Genomic DNA, 14,407 nt, shown 5'->3' with positions numbered 1-14,407 from the left:
CTCTGCCCCTCTGCCCCTCTGCCCCTCTGCCCCTCTGCCCCTCTGCCTCTGCCCTGTGATAGAAGGCATGGGCCACTACATCCAGCTCACTTGACCTAGTTGTGATGTTAAAGACTAACAAGCCAATCTTCTGACTCATCTTCAAGGTCATAGATGTGGTTCTAGAAAGTAGACACAGTTTATTTTATCAGTATAATGTAATCATTCTTAAGTTTTGTTCAAAGGATCTCCACAGTATGTAGTGGAAAAGGAATCTGGTCTCTTGTGTGAGGTGAGGGGTGGAGCCTGAGGTGGGAGGCTGGGTAGGATGCTGGTCTTGAATTCTTCCTGTTCCTAGCGTTTGTGGCTGACTAAAGAGACTGTGTGTGTTTGCTTCTACAGAGTTCTAATACCTCTAGTAACCTCTAATAACCTCACACAGGCTGTGGCCCTCCCTTCTCCAGGGAAGAGAGCTAAAATGCACAGAGGCTGAGGAACCTGCTACACACTCCACACAGCCCCTAAACTTGTGATCAGCCAAAGCCAACTGAACAGTCTGGCCCCTGCCCTGGTCCTGAGGGAGGAAGGTTGGCAGATCAGAAGGGTTACCAGGTGGCTATGGTGGCTCACAACTGTGGGTCTGGGGCAGTGAATAAAGAGACAGGTGACTCAACCTTTAGCTGAATGCAGGGAAACTCTGAAGCAACTCACTAAGACAAAGGGCAGCAGAACTGAGCCCAGCTAAATGTAACTCCCTACTAGTGGTAGGGTACTTATGAGCTGGCCTCTTCTGAAACTTGGTCTTTTGAGACAGAGTGCCTTGTTGCCCAGGTGGGCCTTGAACTCCTTCCTCTTCCTTCTTCCTCTTCCTCCTTCCTCTGCCTCCCCAGTGCTGGGAATCCCGAAGCGTTGTGTCTTATTACCATCCAAGCTCTTCCAAGTTGTGGTGTCTTGTTATCTGTTCCATTGGCTGCTCCTTGCCACGAGGCTCCCGGCTCTCCGTGCAGGGCCCGCAGCTCAATCCCATGTGTACAACAAAAGTTTGAGACATGACTACATCGAAACTTTCTGTAAAGTACAAGTGACCTCTTCCATAAAGATGGATCCTATAGATTAACTGAGAAAATAAGCTCAAGTTAAGGCCCCCAGGGAGGATCTGGTGTGGTCTCTGCTTACACAGGGAACAAAAAGGTCACAAAGCTATTAACCACATCTGCTTCCCAGGCAGAAGGCAGGTTACATCGCTCCCTTTGAAGAGACAAACACGCATGTTTAACATTCCTGGTTCTGTTGGTGCTCATCTGTGAGCACAAGGACTTCCATGCCACCTAAGTAGTTCAACAAAGACTGTCTCATACCAGCAAGTTTGGAAATCCACAGGACTAGAAGTCTCAGCAGTCCCAGGCTGTCACTAGCTGGTCTTCGGTCTACATTGGAAGTTTGAAGAAGCTGGTTCTCACACTGGCAAAGGAATGGCACAGCCAAGATTAGTCATCATAGTTGGTCATGGGCACAGGAACTCCCAGAATTCTTTATGGGCCTTTCCCTTAAGTTTATCGTGTCATCCTACCTATCCATAAGCCCACATCTTCTTAGAAAGGAATTGAAAGAGTGTGCCATCCCATGCTACTTGGGTTGAGTCCAGAGTGGTGATCACAGCTCCTGGTCATCTCTATACCCACTTAGTCTCAGCTCCAGTCATGAGCTTGCTAAACTAGCCTGGTTGCTGGGGAGGACATCTACCTCTTCCTGCCTTCATGACTTAGTGACACGGCCCCGTTCTTGTCATATCTTGTCACCTCTCCTCTGCACATCACTTTACTAGCTGTGTTGCCAAACACTTGAGATTGGAGGACATAGTTCACTTGGTAATTTGATGTAACACCGTCCCTAGGATTTTATTTTAATTGGGAAAGAAAATCATCCGTGGAGCCAATCACCATTTTTACTGTGTCCTGAATCCATGCATTCTGTAGGAGCTGAGAACAAGGATGAATAAGAGAAATGTCTTTATCTGTGAAGAGACACTACTCTGCAGCCCAACAGAAGTCAAGGACCAGTGACTCAGACTCACCATCGGTTGCCATGGCTGGGTACAGATGGGAAGGTTGAGTACAAACTAGTTAATAACTGAGGAGGAAGAGCAAGGCAGAGTGGAGCTGCACGAGCCGGAGACAGGAGACAAAGGCTGCTCAAGACAAGAAGTATGAGAGGGGCTGGAGAAATGCTTCTGAGTTTAAGGGGACCAAGGTTCACTTCACCAGCCACATGGTGGCTCACCACCATCTGACACTCCAGTTAGGCCCGAATCTGATGCTCTTTTCTGGCCTCTGCATGCGCTATTCATGCATGTAGTATTCAGACATACACATAGGCAAAACAGTCATGCATTAAATGAACAAAGTAATTAATTAAAAATGATGGGGTATGTTGTCATAGGGTTGTTAGTGTTGGATGTGGCACTTTAAATAACAATGGTCCTCATAGGTTCAAATATTTGAATACTTGGCCCCTGGTTAGTGGAACTGTTTGGGAAAGATCTCTCTCTCTCTCTCTCTCTCTCTCTCTCTCTCTCTCTCTCTCTCTGCCTGGTGGCTATGGATCAAGATGCTCCTTCACTGTGTTATCATGGACTCTAACTCTCTAAAGCTGTAAGTCTAGTTAAACGCTTTCTTGTATAAGTTGCCTTGCTCATGGTGCTTTATCATAGCAGTAGAAAAGTAATGCATACAGTTAGAGTAGTTCAGTTGTAAAAATAGAATTCTTATGAGGTTATACAGCTATCCCTGCTCAAGTAGCTTTCAGTGGGTCAGCCGATCTCCTGTAGCCTGTCCGGATGCAACAGGCAAAACTAGGAAAGGGGAAACTGAAAGGTTCGCACATAGGCCCTCACATCTGTCCTGTTCCCCAAATGCCACACTCCCTATATAAACTCCACAGGTTTCTCTGGTTCTTGCAAGCACCTCTTTCCCACAGGAGAGGGGCCGCCCTTCGATGTTTTGAAATAAGTAATATCTTCTGTTGAGATCAGGCTAGACATTTGCTGCCTCCTGTCTCTTTAAGCTGCCTCAGAAATGTAACAAATATGCTATGATAAATCAACATGACTAAAAACAACCTGGGGAGGAAGGGTTGATTCGCACTGTGTATACTTGGACATCACAGTCTATCACTGAGGGAAGCCAGAGCAGGATGGGGATCTGGATGCAGGAAGAGGCCTTAGAGGAGTGTCGCTTAATAGTCGCCTCCATGACTTAGCTGGCCTGCTTTTTGCTCTCGGTGCTACCTCCCAGGATAGCAACTACAATGGTCTGGACACTTCCAGATGAATCACTAGGTCTGAAGGGCCAGTTGTAAGGATGTATTTTCTCAACTGAGAGTCCCTCTTTAACAACACTTTGTGTCTGAGAGGTTACTGGGCCTCACAGGGAGCCATTGTGGTTTAGATACAAAGTGTCCCCCCCAAAAAACAATAACAAAAAAACTTCATGAGTTGGGGGGGGGGTTGGTCAACAGGTGTTGGCACCACTTTGGAAAGTTCTGAAACTTGAGAAGATGGAAGAAGCAGGGCACCAGAACATATTTGGTGGTGGTGGGGGGGGGGTTCACTCCTCACCTCTTTCTGTATTTTTATCTGTATCCTACCCATCATGAAGTGATGAGCCTACCTCTATCATCTGTCACTGCTAAGCAACTAAAGCTGAACCCCGCGAAACCCTGAGACAAACTAGATTCTCCTTCATTTAAATTGTTCTTCTTTTTTTTTTTTTTTTTAGGTTTTTCGAGACAGGGTTTCTCTGTGTAGCCCTGGCTGTCCTGAAACTCACTCTGTAGACCAGGCTAGCCTCGAACTCAGAAATCCGCCTGCCTCTGCCTCCCAAGTGCTGGGATTAAAGGCGTGCACCACCACTGCCCGGCTTAAGTTGTTCTTTTAAGCACAGTATTGTTTTGTTTTTTAATTATATTACCTTTTTTCTTTTACACGTGTGAATATTTTGTCGGGCTGTATATTGGTGCACTATATGCATGTCTCCTGCCCAGAGAGACAGAAGAAAGCACTGGATTTCCTCAGGCTGGAGTTACAGATGGCTATGAGCCCCAGTACCTGTGTTAGAAATTGAACCCAGTTCTTCTGAAAGAGCAGCCAGTACAGTGCTCTTAACCACTGAGCCAACTCTCCAGCCCATTGTTTGTTGAGTCTTGAGAAATCTGGGAAATCATGACATGATATAGAAATGAATACTCTTTGTTTTCAGACAGAGTTCCCTTGTAGTGCAGAACGTTCTCAGACTCGCTCAGTAGTTGAGGGCGCCCCTGAACTCTGATCCTCTTACCATTACCTTCTGAGTGGAAACTATTGTGTCTGCTGTAAAGCTAATTTAAAAAATTAAACTAATTACTATTAGGATTACTGGGTATGTGTGCATGACCTGTTCATGCCCTTGTGTGGAATTTGAAGGACAATTTTGTAGAGTTGGCTTTCTGGCCACCTTCACTGGTGTCTGGGCATAGAATTCGGGCATGGAGCTCAGGTCACCAGGCGTGGCCAGATGATCTTTTACCCATGGAGTCACCTCACAGGTTTGTAAAGCTGTTCTTTATTCAGAACAGACAATTAACTAGAAAAGGCTACTAGATTGAGCCTGAACCCTAACATAATTTTTGAAAAAAGGGAATGTGTCTGGGACAGAACATTTCCTCTTCTTACACATTGTGTATTGGGTATATCTGTCCCCAATTACACAGAGTCCCTGGAGGCTCAGAACTTTCCACTGTCCTTTTGGTCTCTATGACAATGCACCTGGTGGCTCCAGAGGAAACACAGGTGACATGTGGAGCAGGCGCTAGGCAATGTTGGGGGAGAATTGTTAGCTGCAGAACCACCCAGGTACTCCATGGACATTGACGCCTGAGCTTTGCTTTGCAGCCAGGCTGCCTGAGTTCCCACCTCTTTAGGAAACTTCTAGAGATCCTGCAGCTCTGGATGCAGCAGGGTCCTGGTGGCTGTGGCTAAGCACAGAATTGGGAAGTTCCTCCGGGACTCCACTTCCAATGATTCTTAAGCTTCCTGTGCTCTAAAAGGGCACAACTCAGGCAAGGAGCATCCGATCCAGCCAGCCCCTGGCCTCATGCAGCCCTTCAGCATCCCGGTCCAAATCACACTACAGGGTGGCCGGAGGCGCCAAGGGAGGTAAGTCTTCACCTGATTTGCCCATCAGTGTGCATCCTGCTGAACAGGGCCAGTGCAGCTACAACACAGCATGCTGAAAGCTTAGTTCAGTAGGTGCTTCGAAGAGGCCAAATTGCAATGCCTCCCGGGTACCCCGACCACGCATCCCCACCTTGCCCTCCCCTTTGGTTGCTGTTTTGAGACAGGCTCTCATGTAGCCCAGGCTGGCCTCAAGTTCTCTATTCACTTAGGAATGAGCCTCTGCCTCCTGCTCTCCAATGCTGGGATTGCAGGTGTGGACCACTGTACCTGGATGCATAGGTGACACAGGCAGTGTGGGCTGAGGTCCCAGCACTCAGAGCAGTGCCCAGCACTATATCTTTCGTATGAAGGAGCAAAGAAATGACACTAGCCTTGGGTCCTATTGCTGAATCCTTAGTGGTCCAGACTAAGAGCCAGGTTCCAGCTCCTCACCTAGGCAGTTGTATGACTCTGGATCTTTGCCCCCTCATCTTATCTTGAAATAGAGATGCTTATCTTTGTTTGCCCTAGCACACTGGTGTCTTCCTGGAACTCTCTAAACTAGATAGGTCTGCATGTTTTATGTACATTTATTATTATTATTTTGGGTTGCTTTGCTTTGGCTTTGTTGTTGTTGTTTCAGACAGTATTTCATGTAGCTCGGGCTGACTGACAACTTGCTATGTACTTGACGCTGACTTTGAACTCCTGATCTTCCTGCCAATACTTCCCAAGTGTAGAGATTACTGGTGTTAACTACCTAGCTGTACCAAATAAGTAGGAAGTGAAAAAGATTATTTTAGGACCCTTCTCCTCAAGGGTATGCAAAGCAGAGAATTTTGAGGTTCTCAGGGAACTGGGGCCTCAAATTTCTGTGCTAGGGTTGGGGCAGCAGGGCAATCAGAATGGTCAGAGGAGAGGTGAGCCATGCCAGGCATTTGACATAAGATATTAGAGATGTTCTGGCATGTTCTTGGGAGGGGGACACCTTGAAGCCAGGTTCTCCCACTACAGAAAACTTGAATGGCTTGTTAGTACTATAAACAGAACTGGGAGCTGGGTACCCACTAATCTCCAGTTTTAACTACCTTCCTGGGTATTTGGTTTAGGGCATGAAGGAGAAGGAGAGGCATTGGATGGATTGGGAGTGGGTTCCAGGTTGGTAGAAGGGTCAGACCACAAAGTAGAGAGACTCTCCTAGCTATGAACTAATGCTTCTGTGAGCAGACAATCACAGTGAGTCGCTTTGTGGCAGGAGACCGAATAGCAACCAAATCAGCAAGTGAAAGTGAAGATGCTCCTTATAACACAAACAGGATGGAAGACAGTCCAGCCTGTCCCCAACGCACCCCTAGTCCCACCTTCCTTCCTGAGATGCAGAGTTGGATAGCTTCTCATTGCTCCCACCCTGAACTTGGTAGTCTTTTTATCAGCCTCATTTTCTGTTTCGAAAAAAAGTTGCTAAGCAATTTTGTTTTTAAAAAAAAAAAAAACCCAAATACCCAGAAAGGTTTGACCAAAACCTCCTTTCAACGGAAACAAACTTCAGGAAGGTAGTAGTTGAATACGCATGTGCAGCATCGCGCTCATGCTGAATACGCATGCGCAGCGTCACACTAGTACTTGGGGATCCTCATTAGGTGAATTGTGATGTGTGGCTGAGCTTCCGAGAGTTCTTGCACAGTTCAGTTATCAAAGGGCAGGGCTGCTGGTTTCTGTCCCGACCACACCCGGGCAAGCTGTGGAGCTAGAGCTAGCCTGTTCGTGCTGTTAGCAACTTAGTTTGCCTCAGCCTGAGAAGGTGGCATGGGAGTTTCTGCTATGCTCGAATCTGATTGGAAAATCACTCTCTGCAGGAGGACAGGGCAAGGAGGACTGAGCAGGGAGGATTGGGCAGGGGGAACTTTGGAGGGAGGACAGGACAGAGAGGACAGGGCAGGGAGCACTGGGAAGGGAGGACCAAGCAAAGAAGACAGGGAAGGGAGGACAAGGCACAGAGGTCACTGGTTAATGTCTCCAGGACATCAATATTCCTGGTGAAAAATATAATTAAAATGCTATTGACTCATCTCCCTGACTAGAGATTGAGTCTGGTCACTAAGCTTCTTCTTCTGCCTCATCTCTCATTTTCTTTTTTGAGACAGTGTCTTGCTATGTACTGTGTTCTGTGATGTCTGAGTGTGTACACACACTCCTCAGAACTCTGTGATGTTTTCCAGAACAAGCCTGGGACAGACTCCTCTACTGAGGCCTTGTTGGCTTTTCCAGGTGTCAGAGGAGACAATGTTAAACTTACTTCTTGGTTTGAAGTCCTAGCATTTGGGGTAGTATGGCATCCAACTATAGACTCCAGCAATGTGCTGGCTCATGTCTATAGTCCCAGCACTTAGGAGGCTGAGGCAGAAGGATCAGAAGTTCAAGACCAGCCCTATTATAGAGGAAGATGATGTCTCAACCACACAACTACACAACTACACAGAACCAGAACACCAAGTGTCAACTCCCTGAGGACTGCCACAAGGTTGTAAAATTCCAGGGGCATTTGGAATTTCCTTTCTCTTCCCAGCATCCTGTTATAGAAAGGATTCTTCTTAGGCCCTTTGGGGTCCAGGCTCCCCCTGAATGGTATATTAATCTATACTTGGCTAGACCTGGGTATGACCTCCAACTCTGTCACTGTACAAACCTGAGAGACAGAAGGTGAAACTTTAATCTGCCTTTTGCAATTAGTGCTTTTTCTTTTTTTAAATAAAACACAATTTTGCCCAGCCTTAAACTCATAGTCTTTCTGTCTTTGCTTCTGGCACCATGCCAAGGCTAGGCTTCTGGTTCTCAGGTACGTTTAGTCCTTTGCGGGCTTGTTTGTTTGTTTGTTTGTTTGTATTCTCTTTATTTTAAGCCTACTCTGCATTGACAATGTGCTCGGTTGGGGTGGGGAGGCGGTATGCTACACAGCTGAAGCAGAAGCCCGTCACTTCTACAGTCTTAAGATCATGAGCATGTTGACGGCAGATGGTTCTACTTCCTCCTCCACCTGCCAGCCCCCGTGTGTGCTGCAGAAACTACTCTTTCTAAAGAGAATTTCTATGCAGATTTCCAATGACATTAGTTATCACTTTCTCTGTGGAATCACCTCCTCACAGTGGAGGCTGACTGTTGGGCTCCCGCAAACACTTGCTATAAAGTGGGAAGAAATAGAAGAGATAGCATGACTGGCCCAGGGTACTCCTGCTTCTACTCATGACTCACCTCAGAGTCTGATGAGTCGGCCATTTTTCCTGCAGCTGGCCACGTAAGTCAGATGCAAGAAATGAGTATAAAAGCACCACAGTCTAGGGAGACGACTCATGTGGTACATTGCTTACCTGAATGCAAGAGGACCCATGCTTGATCCTTCAGAACACACACAGAAAGCCGTCAGACACTGGTGGAGGCTGAGGTAGGAGGAGGTCTGGGCTTGCTGGTTAGTTGGCCTAGCTTAACTGAGGAGCCTCAGCACAGCCCACTGAGAGACCATGTGTGAAAAAAAAGTGGAGTGGGCTGGAGAGAGAGCGCAATGGGTAAAGAACTTGCAGCATAAGTGTGAGGACAGGTGGCCAACCCCTTAGAACCCACAGTAAAAAAAAAAAAAAAAAAAAAAAAAAGCTGGGTTCAGTGGCCAGTGCCCGTTACCTCAATGCTTTAACAGTGAAACGGGCACAGAGCCAGGAGAGTCTCCAAAGGCTCCTAGTCTAGCACATGTAGTAGTCAAAAGAGAGACTGTGTTCTGATCTTCTGATTCCATATGGAAGTGTGCACCAAAATGGTGTGTGCATGTACACACACACCAATTTAAGAAATTAAAACTTCCCAAGAAGGGCTAGCAAAGTGCTCAGTGGGAAAGGGTGCTTACTCTCACATCCGATACCTTGAGTTCAGTTCCCAGAACCCACATGGTGGAAGGAAGGAAGTGACCTTGCAAGGTGTCCTCTGACTTCCACACAAGAGCCACAGTGTGTATGCAAACCAATCCTCATCACTCAGAATAAATAAATGCACCGCCCCACCCTCAAGTATCCCTTTCAAGCAAGTCTTGCTGGGTTCCCGTTAGCCATAGAGAGTAGATTCCCTTCTCAGTACTCCCTTCATGAAGAGGGAAGATTCTCCACTGTGGTAACCACAGCCTGAGATGCCAGAGGAGAGAAGGCAGAAAATGAGATCAAGTACGGAGTATGCTTTTGGAAAGCAAAGCAAAACAAAATACAACTAGCAATTCCTGCGGCGGGGCTTTCGCTCGGCTCAGAATTTCATAAGCGTTCTCAGCAGACTGACCTGAGTTTCCACACTTGGAGCTGCATTTCTTTGGCTTATGATTTTTCTGAAACCTCTTAAAATGAAAAGACTGATGGAAATAAATAGCCGCTGACCTGGGGAAGCAGAGGAGCCACCGTGGCAATTGGAGGACACAGACTTGATCACAGGGAAGCCAGCATGGCTCCGGCAGCTTGTCCACAAGTAGGAACGTGGATCTTGTGATGTTTTCAAAGGGCAGAAATAAGAATTTTAATGAGAACTGTCATTATTTGAAAGTGCTAGTAAACAATACCATCTTAGAAAAACCACTGAATGCCATGTGGCTGGATGGGGCCCATGGCTGCCATGGTGTGTGACCGTTGATGGCCTTCACCACTGAGCAGACACCTCTGTGAATGAACTCATCACAGCTCCTGGGAGAGGAGAGATGAAAGGAAGCAGAGTAGATGGATGGGAGACCCTGGTTTGTTTGCAGATGGAGGGATTGTGAGGGGAAGGAGAGGGACTTTAAACCTGTAGACCAGGTCAAGGGTCTCACTCAGGTGATGGGGAGGTAGGGGAGGGGTTGACAAAAAGAACATCCTCCTGTCCCAGGACATCGCCATTCATTCTAAACGTGGCTTCTCCGGTTGTGCTTTCCATTCAGAATTCATGAACATATGGAGAAATCACATTCAGAAAGGCCATAGAAATCACTGAAAGATGACCAGGTCCAGACCATGAATCATGTATAACAAATGAGCGCCATACCCAGACAATTCTGTCCTAGTCATGAATAGGCATCCTGAGATGTTACCAGGAACAGCAGTCTCTGCTTGGTACAGTTTCTCTCTTCCTCTCTCCCTTTCTTCTTTTAAAAAGTGAATTAAGAATTTTTATGTGTATGAGTACCTGTTTTTCTGTATGTGCACCTATGCATGCAGGTGTCTGTGGAGTCTAAGGTGCTGGGTTCTCTGATACTAGAGTTTTAGGAAGTTGTGAGCCTCCTGATGAGTGCCAGGAGCTGACACTGTCCCCTGCAAGAGCATATGTACTCTTAACAGCTAACCAGTCCCTCATCTCTCCTCCTCCTCCTCCTCCTCCTCCTCCTCCTCCTCCTCCTCCTCCTCCTCCTCTTCCTCCTCCTCCTTTTTTAAATTACAGGGTCTCAAGTAGCCTAGGTTGGTCTCAAACTCACTATGAAGCCCAGGCTGGCCTTGAACTCCTAGTCCCTCTGCCTTTATTTCCTGAATGCTGGGATCACAGACATACACCAGCATGTGTTCTGCAGGGAGAATAATCTAGCTATACTTTCAGTTTTAAATGAGTGAGTTTAATATACATGAAGTAGGTAGGCAAAGGTAAAAGAACGACACCAAGCAACAGGTAGACTGTAAACACCATTCCCTTGGGGGCTTGTGATATCCAGAAGAGGGGACAAAGGAAGCCTGCTCAAGGCAACATGCTGGAAGTTGAGCCTGAGAGGTTCCAGGTAGAGCAGAATTCTCTCCATGGATGTCAGGGATGAGCCTTCCAGCTTCTGGTTCCCACCAGACATTTTTATGTCATGAAACAAACAACAGTAACCTTTGGAAAGGTTTTACCTCTCAGCTGCTCAGGAATGCAATGTTCTTCATGTGTTTTCTGTGTATCTGTGGTATAAATGTGTGTGTTTGCACATATATGGGTGCATATGTGTAGAGGCACTAGAGTGATGTTCTGAATCATTGTGGCTGTGCTCAACCACAGCATTCATCGAGGCAGGGTCACTCAATCAAACCCAGGCTTACTGATATGGCTACTCCTACAGACAGCTTGCACTGGGATCACCACCATCACCACCCCTGTCCCAGCCTGGAATTATAGGCAACGGCCATTATTACATTATTATTATTACATTACTATCACTATTATTACATTATTATTATATCTGATCTACTCAGATATATCTGGGATCTAGAAATGGGAACTTGAGTTAACTCTTTATCTACCTACTACATTTCCCCAGTCCCAAGCTGTACTCTGGTTTTTATAGTCTAAGCGGTCTACCGTTCACCTTTCTCTCTGACACAGACTTAGGGACCAGCCTGACTAAGAATAATGAATCTTGGAGTGTATTTGATAAAAAACTAAACCAAACCAAACCACCACCACTGACCACAACAAAAACCTGGAGTCTGGGAGAAGGGAATTGTCCTTGCTCTCAGAGTCTATTTTCAAACCTTAAAACAACACACAATGATTTGACAACATAATATAAATATGCCACACTCCACTTTTTATGTCTTAAAAAATATTTGACTACAGAGTGAGTTCCAGGACAGCCAGGACTATACAGAGAAACCCTGTCTCAAAAAACAAAAAAAAATTGACAATGTATTATTTTAGTTTATTTTGATAGCACCCATCCTCAACTTGGAGCATGATATCTGAAGCAATGCTGGGAACCTGTGTATGACTCTCAGTGAACCAGACTCAGGTTTGGCACGAGCTAAATGCTAGAGCTCTCTTGAGCTCACACAGCATCCTTTCTGGCTTCCCCCAAAGGATAGCACTTCCGGCCTCAGGCAAAAGCCATGGAGATCCCCTGAAGGTGCACCCAAAGCTTCCATCAAGTGCTGGTGAGGACAGGGCCACGCTGCTGGGCATTGTCATGATGGCCTCCTCCGTGCTGATGTTCTTCCTGTTGGGGACCACTATGTTGAAGCCCTTCATGCTCAGGTAAGACACAGGCTAAGACCCAAAGCTCCCAGATGGGGCCAGCCCCCCACTGGAGTCCATTCCCCTGAGCACACCCTGGAGAGCTTGTGGGTCCGTACTGGAGACAGTGGTGGTAGAGGAAGTATGAAACAGTCCTTTGTTCCCTGATGTTCACAGTCCACAGATGCTTCTTGCCTGTTGAGATGGGTATGGTTGGTAGCAAAAAAGCACCCCTGCTAGGAAATTCCAGCTGGCTTATGTAGTACAACCAACTTGTACTACAGTTGCTTATCCCCAACTAGCTTACAAATAAGAGACTCCAACTATGGTTATTTTATTTGGCTTTTAAAATTACTGGGGTGGGGGAGGGGGGAAGGCACCTTTCTTTTCTACTTTTCTAACTGATGGCCTGGCTACCTTCCCAGCAGTGTACCTAAGATCCTTGCTGTTTCTCCTGGCCACGTGCTCATGGCCCATCTCTCCTCAGGGCAGCTTCCTCCTCTCTTCTTCTTCCTCTTTTCCCCTCGTCCTTACTCCTTTCCTCTCAGTCTCTCCTCACTTTTTTCTCTTCTCCAACCAGCTAACTCAAAACCCACTTACTTCTTTTTTTTTTTTTATTTTTATTTTTTTTTTATTGTATTTTTCTTTATTAATTTCTTTTTTTTTTTTGAACATGAAATGCTTTTTTTATAGCATGTTTTACAAGGGGAGGGGGTAAGAGGGTCCAGGTGGTGGAAAAGTACAAAATCTTCTTGGCCTGTGCCTTGAAACATGTCATGGTCTATACGGTACACTGCCTTGAATTATGATCTACCTGCAGTTCTTCAGAAGATATGGTACACTGCTTGAGTTATGGTCTCCCTGCTATTCTTAAGAAGACATGGTACTCTGCTTTGAGTCTATCTGCAGTTGCTAAGCAGGATCTTGCAGTTGCCAAGCTTCAGAGGACATTGTGCAGGTGGGGAAAGGTAGGGGGTAAGGGTAAGGGCGAGGGTCCTGGCTTCTGGCATCTCCCCCTTCTCTGTTTAGTTAGAGAAGGCGTCTTATGTTCAATCCCAACTATGTGAGTTTTGAATTTGGATGTCTAATTATGGGGGGTCTTAGACAAGTTCACAACCCCAAAACACTGATGTGAGACGAGTCACATCAATGGTCGAAGGCTTTAGGCTGTCGACGATGGGCAACGTCAAGGGACTCTGATGTGGGTGAAAGGAGGGTGAGGGCCCTGTCTTAGGCCATGTAGGCTGCACCCACTCCCAGCACCATAGGTCCACTTCCCAGGGGCCCACCCAATGCAGCCGAAAAGGAGTGCGTGGTGCTGGGAGTGGGTGCAGCCTACATGGCCTAAGACCCACTTACTTCTAATGCCTCCAGTAATTGGCTGTAGTCCATTTTATCTAACCAATAGTTTTAAATCAAGGATCAAAGTTTGCCCAACAAAAGCTTATAACTGTGAGGCCTAGAGGCATGGGTAGAATGTAGCATCATGATACAACAGAAAAAAAAAGATACAACAGACAAACCTCCACAGGCTTTCTCTCAGGTACCGCTACCAGGAACAACCTTCTGTGCTCCTGCTGAGCCTGGTTACTTACTTGCATCTACTTCCTCCCTAATTACTGTGGCTCCAAGGATGCCCAGAGCCTAGGTCATTCTCATCAACATGAGGGATTGTGTGACCTTCAGTTGGACATTTGTAGCTCTTCATTAGGGTTCCAGCTTTCTCCCCTTTTCCTATTAATTCTTTTTTCTCACCTTAAACAAACCACGAATGCATAGCCTGTGTCTATGTGTGAGCTGAAGAAATTTTACATACAAATCTGCACATATTCAGAGAGAGGGAGAGGTGTGGGAATGGGATGGAATGAGAGGAGAGAGGGGAAGAGAGGGGATGGAGGAAGAGAGAGAGAGCTGGCTAGCTACGCCATGGAACAACTTTGGGGAGTCAGTTCTCTTCCTCAACCATGTGGATCGCATGGCAGCAATACACGCTTGCTACTGGAGGCCAGAGGTGTCAGCTCTCCAATAGCTGGAGTTACAGGAGGTTTTGGCTGACTGATGAGTGCTGGGATTCAAACATGGGTCTTCTGCAAGTAGTGTGTGATCTGAATTACTGAGCCAACTCTCCAGCGCCCAGACTGCTTATTTAAACATGTGATGGATCAGGGACATGGTTGCAGGATCTCTGTTGTAAGTTCATGTCAATCAACCTGTGGCGCTCTCTCTCTCTCTCTCTCTCTCTCTCTCTCTCTCTCTCTCTCTCTC

At 46.5% G+C, this 14,407-nt stretch overlaps 1 protein-coding gene across 1 annotated transcript in view; it reads left to right on the top strand.

Annotated features, from left to right (window-relative positions):
• The first annotated feature begins 5,108 nt into the window (after positions 1-5,108).
• Positions 5,109-14,407, top strand: part of Kcnmb3 (potassium calcium-activated channel subfamily M regulatory beta subunit 3) — a 14,032-nt gene continuing 4,733 nt past the window's right edge. Inside the window, exons 1-2 of the mRNA XM_028764936.1 lie at positions 5,109-5,170; positions 11,990-12,163. Of these exons, the coding sequence (XP_028620769.1) occupies positions 5,109-5,170; positions 11,990-12,163 (236 nt within the window). The remainder of the gene's footprint in view (positions 5,171-11,989; positions 12,164-14,407) is intronic.

Source organism: Grammomys surdaster, unplaced genomic scaffold (assembly GCF_004785775.1).
Source record: "Grammomys surdaster isolate TR1022 unplaced genomic scaffold, NIH_TR_1.0 62, whole genome shotgun sequence".
NCBI lineage: Eukaryota > Metazoa > Chordata > Mammalia > Rodentia > Muridae > Grammomys > Grammomys surdaster.
Note: the sequence above shows the minus strand (reverse complement) of the source record. Positions and strands in the feature narration are given on the sequence as shown.